This window comes from Pantherophis guttatus, chromosome 10, assembly GCF_059756535.1.
Source record: "Pantherophis guttatus breed Tessera chromosome 10, ASM5975653v1, whole genome shotgun sequence".
In the NCBI taxonomy this organism is placed as follows: Eukaryota; Metazoa; Chordata; class Lepidosauria; order Squamata; family Colubridae; genus Pantherophis; species Pantherophis guttatus.
In genome coordinates this window covers 9,889,492-9,895,000 of record NC_142072.1, presented here as the reverse complement: position 1 = coordinate 9,895,000, position 5,509 = coordinate 9,889,492, and the positions used below count along the sequence as shown (strand labels likewise).

Sequence of the window (5,509 nt, the reverse complement as noted above, 5' to 3'; positions counted from 1 at the left end):
TAATTTGCTTGATGCCCCCCTCCCTTGTTTTAGGAATCCCACGGAAACCCCCGACCGGCTGTCCGCAAGCCGCCCTTGCAAAGCCCCTCTTGCGTGGGCCGCCACAAGCGTCCCTCGAGAGTCAGGGATGCCCCCTTCCAGAGCAACTCGGGGCATTCCTGGGCAAGCCGTTCGGGGTGGGGCCGGTGGGGATTCCGGTTAGCCAGCGGGGCGCGACCGCCCGAGGGAAACGCCGATCGGCCCTTCCCTTTGGACACGGGTGGTGCACACATCGGCCCCGACGCGAGTCAGACCAAGCGTGGCCGCCCACGCGCCCCCCCCCCCACTGCGCGTAGTGTGGAATCCCCAACGACGACGCGTCAGTGGGAAAACCCCCCTTCGGGCGTTCTTCCTTCTTTGAAGGTAGAAGCAGCCGGGAGTTTGTTCAACTTTGGACTTGGCCAGATGTAGGCTCTTGGGGTGGGGTGGAGTGGGGTGAGGATAGACCCTCTCCCTCTGCCCCCCCCCCCCCAAGCCCTTCGCCATCACTGGTTGCCCTAGGGCAGTGTTTCCCAAACTTGACCCTTTGAAGCTGTATGGACTTCAACTCCCAGAATTCCTCAACCAGGCAGGCATACTGGTTGGGGAATTCTGGGAATTGAAGTCCATGCATCTTAAAATAGCCAAAGTTTCGCAGGTGTGCATGAGACAAGTAAATTAACGCAGGAAATAAGTGATGATGAAAATTCAGATCACGATACTGTGTGGGGAAGATGGTACGAATGGATAAATGATAGAATCAAGGAAGGAGTTAAAGGTGCAGAAATTAATTAGAAATGTATAGTATAAAGGACACCAGATATTTTTTTCATGTACATATGTATAAACACTGCAAATCCGATGTCAAACAAAATTGTTATTATATTTTATCTGTCTTAAAAAAATCAATAAAGTGTAAATAAATAAAAAAAAAAAAATAGCCAAGTTTGGGAAACACTGCCCTAGAGGTCTATGGGGGTTCTCAGGCATCCAGGGCACAGTTGTCCCAAATCTGTTTTGTGTGTGTGTGTGTAGAAGGCAACTAATAGTAATAATTTTTTTTTTTTAATTTGATTTATATGCCGCCCTTCTCCGGAGACTCAGGGCGGCTTACAATGTGTTAAGCAATAGCCTTCATCCTTTTGTATATTTATACAAAGTCAGCTTATTGCCCCCACAAACTGGGTCCTCATTTCACCTACCTTAGAAAGGATGGAAGGCTGAGTCAACCTTGATAATAATAGTAAATAAATAAATAAATAATAATAGTAAAACTAAAGTATATACTACTGCTAATAATAATTATCAGTTGACTGCTGTTTCATGTATTAGGGTTGCCAGGTCTCCTTCCAAAAAATAGCGGACAAGCGGGGGCGGGGGGGGCGGGGGGGCGGTTAAGGTTAACTGATCCGTTTGGGGGTACGCTGGTATAATTTTAAGTCGTTTTTTAATTGGGTTACTGATTTTAATTTGGTATTGTATTGTGATTTGTATTGAAGTTGTCATTTTGTAAGCCGCCTTGAGTCCCTAGGGAGAAAGGCGGCATATAAATCGCAATAAATAAAATAAATAAATAAAAATAAGTAGTAAAAAAATAAAAAAATTTTTTTACAATTAAATTATATATTTTCTTACAAACATTTTAACACGCCATTTTAGGTCAGTCGACACAAGCTACAATACATTTTAAAAATGTGAACGGTACATAATTTGATAATGTATTTTTATTTTAATCTCATCATTAATTTTTTCGGAGAATCGAGTTCAATGGATATTCGATCTTTGTCTCATTCTAACTTATGAAAAAAAAAAGACAAAACGCGATTCTCCTATCCTTATTCTCTTAGATTGTACAGCTTTAGATGACGTACCATTTCATCATAAAGCTTTTGAATAAAAAAAATGTCCACTATTTTGTGAAAAAAAATAGTGAACATAATGTGAAAAAAGCGGGACTGTCCGCTCAAATAGTGGACACCTGGCAACCCTATGTTTAATGAATAAAGTGTATAACAATAATAGTAATAGTAATAATGATGATGATGATGATGATGTAACATGTAACAGTGATACCCATTGTCATCGGGTCACTTGGTACCATGTCAAAGAATTTTACAAAACGCATCAACACATTGCAGCTTCCTGCAACAACACCAGCGGAACTGCAAAAAATGGCGCTACTTGGAACATCGTACATCTTAAGAAGGTACTTGGTTGATACCTAGGACGCTAGCAGCAACCTGTATCAACCATTAGCACCAGTCAATGGTATTTGTGATGCAGTTTTGAATGTTCAGTTGACTGAGTTTCATGTTTAATGAATAAAGTAAACAACAACAACAACAACAACAACAACAACAACAGTTCCTAGGTCCTTGGTTAGGACTCGAGCTGCTGAGCTATAAACCAGCCTCAAAGGCTGTGAATCTCACTAAATATTAAATAATAATAATAATAATAATAATAATAATAATAATAATAACCACCTTTATTGTCATTGTACATCATGTGTGCAACTGGACTTTCTTTGTTTTTCCTTTGAAGGACTTTTGCTTCTCCTCCAAGAAGCTTCTTCGATTTTGACTATTTGACTATTTGACTGTAAGAACTGAAGAAGCTTCCTGGAGGAGAAGCGAAATGTCTTCAAGCCAAGCACAAAGTCCAGTTGCCTTTTGAAAAAGCACCTTTGATTCCCCTAACAACTGAACCTCGGAGGTGGAGGTTCTCAGTCATCCAGACAATCCATAATCGTCTCAAAGGTGCTTTTTCAAAAGGCAAAAGGTTTCAAAAGGGTTTTTTTTTTTCTTCCAAGGGAAAAAAATATAGTCCAGTTGCCTTTTGAAAAAAAGCATCTTTGAATGAACCTCTGGACAATCTCTGTTTTCACCTCCCCTTCTCTCCTTCCTCCCCCTCCTTTCACAGGTCCTTTTTCTGTATCTTGTCCTGTCCTAAAAGCTGCCAACTGATCAGGGAACAATCTCTGTTTTCATCTCCCCTTCTCTCCCCCACTTCCCTTCTCAGGTCCTTTTTCTGTATCTAGTCCTGTCCTAAAAGTTGCCAACTGATCAAGAAATAAAAGAGGGAAATGCTCCTGTGCTGTGAGGGTCTTTTCTGACGCTACTAGCATCACTTCACACATAGATTCCTGGGTAAGCAGCATTTTCCAGCCTACCAACAGGACATGGCTAAATTCTCGCGTTAGGAACCGAAGGGTGAGTGAGATATACAGATGGGTTATTATTACTACCGAAAAGAAAGTCCATTTGCTCCATTTCCTTTTACTTCTACCAAGACGAATTAAGTGCCCCCACCCCACATGAGCTTTAGAGAAGCCCTAGGAAAAGAAGGGGATAAATTAATAACTTCTGTTTTAAGATGGAAGGGACACAACAATAAGCGTATAAATATGATTAATCATAATTTGAGCCTGGCAGGACAATTGCTTTGCTTCAGGTTCCAATCAAAAACCGGGCAGCTATGACCAACTAATCATTTTAGGCAATGATCACTTAGATGGTGCACTTAGGAGAGAGCATTCAAATTTTCGAGCACAGAAGTGTTCTCTCCTTGGCATTTTAAAAAAATTCTGTAGCAGCATGACATTAAAAAAAACAACAACCCAAAATAATAATAATAAAAAAAGACTGGATCTAAATAACCCTTTCTCCTGCTTCTGATTTCTGGAGAGCAGTGGGCTGTGGTTCCCAAATTATTTTTTCGTTCCCTTGGGGCTGACAAGTGTTGTGGGCACAGCGATTAATGATGGGCATTGGGATGAATGCATGTTGGGAGGCAGGCAGAAGATAGAATCCAAGCTAAGCAACAGCTGGCAGTGGAGAGGAAAAAAAAATATTCGACATTTCTTTTGCCCAAAGCAAAAATCAATGAACCTCTCTGCAAATTGGAGAATTCTATTGCCAGCGTGGTTTTTTGGGGGGGGGGGCACTGTTTTGATCTTAAACAATATTCTCATTCGCAGGAGGTTAAGCCTATTCAAACTGCAACGTTCAATGCGCTTACGGATAAGTAAACCCAACTGGAACAGGATGGGCCTTGCTCCACAGTATTATATATATATATATTTATATGTTTGACACTGTGCGGTAGAGTTTGACTATCTCCAGGTCAGAGAGAGAGAGTAGAGGGGGAAAAAAAAAATCTTTTCACCAGATGATTAATATTTGATAGGCTGATATTAAAAAATAGAGGACTGAATCCATTAAAAAGATATTTTGGCCCTGGATGAAATTCCTTTAGGCCCCCGTCTTGGGAGACCAAGAGTCGCTTTAGGAAAAATAAGATTGGACTATCACGTAAAACCCCCAAAGGCGTTGGACTAAGATGCATATTTAGCAAACCCTCTTCTTCTGCTCTTCCATCACAATTTTGCGAAAGCCTTCCGTGGGAGACTTCTCGCAATCTGCCAACATCCACTAGTGCTGTGTTTTTCAAACTTGGCAACTTTTAAAAAGGCGAGGACTTCGAACTCCCAGAATTCCCCAGCCAGCAATATTGCCTGGGGAATTGTGGGAGACGAAGTCCGCACGTCTTAAAAGTTGCCAGGTTTGAAAAACACAAAACGAAACACTGCACTGGTGATTCAAACCAGATAGCATTGGCAATCGCATTTAGACTTATATACCGCTTCACGGTGCTTCACAGCCCTCTCTTAAGCGGTTTACAGTCACCGTATTCCAACCCCCCCCCAACAATTTGGGTCCTCAAATGCTGACGGTAAGGACTTTTTCTTCTTTAAATAGGTCCAAAGTTCAGCTAAAAGGGCTCTTCTTGGCCGAAATTAGAGAAATCTGTTTGTATCGCAGTTGCACAGAGACAGAAACACCACCAGGAAATCAAACCAAACAACTACTACATAACTACGGCGAGAACTTCAGATGCAGCTCTGAGCGAGGCTGCATTCTTTCTCTGCTCCATTCTAACGGAGAACCAGACTTCTCCATCTCTTAGGACAGCCAAACCGTGGTATACAAATCCAGCCAGGCACTTTGGGGGAAACCAAAATCTTTCGCCTACCTTTCGGAAATCTCATTCCCATCTCTAGCCCTCGTGGGGCACTAGAGTTGTTGCTGTTCTCCGCCACCTTCCTCTACGGCGTCTTAAGTCAATGTGCGCTTCTGACAAAAGCACGCTTGAATTTTATCAGGAGGAAGCCGAGCTGTCGTTTATACCAGGGAGAGGAAGTGCTTGTACAACCCTTTGGGAAGACCCATGCCCCTCCCACTACTAATAAGCTGCTTGGAACTGGAGCCTGCAGGGCAGGTGAATCACCGAGAAGCATCTTTGGCACAGATAACAACACTGTGTGGATGGGCCGGTGGGGGAATAAAAGATCGATTCCCAGAATTTCAAAACAAGGGGCTTCCTGTCTGTTTGTACAGTAGTGGCCAAAATTGTGGGAACCTTTTGGGAAAAGTGTGTTTTTGGGGTTTGATGGCTAATAACCCCATTTTTATTTTATTTTTTTGAGTTT

At 42.2% G+C, this 5,509-nt stretch overlaps 1 protein-coding gene across 1 annotated transcript in view; it reads right to left on the bottom strand.

Annotated features, from left to right (window-relative positions):
- Positions 1–5,235, bottom strand: part of NFKBID (NFKB inhibitor delta) — a 44,845-nt gene extending 39,610 nt beyond the window's left edge. Inside the window, exon 1 of the mRNA XM_034423546.3 lies at positions 5,053–5,235. Coding sequence (XP_034279437.2) covers positions 5,053–5,074 — 22 coding nt within the window. The 5' untranslated portion in view covers positions 5,075–5,235. The remainder of the gene's footprint in view (positions 1–5,052) is intronic.
- Positions 5,236–5,509: the final 274 nt, after the last annotated feature.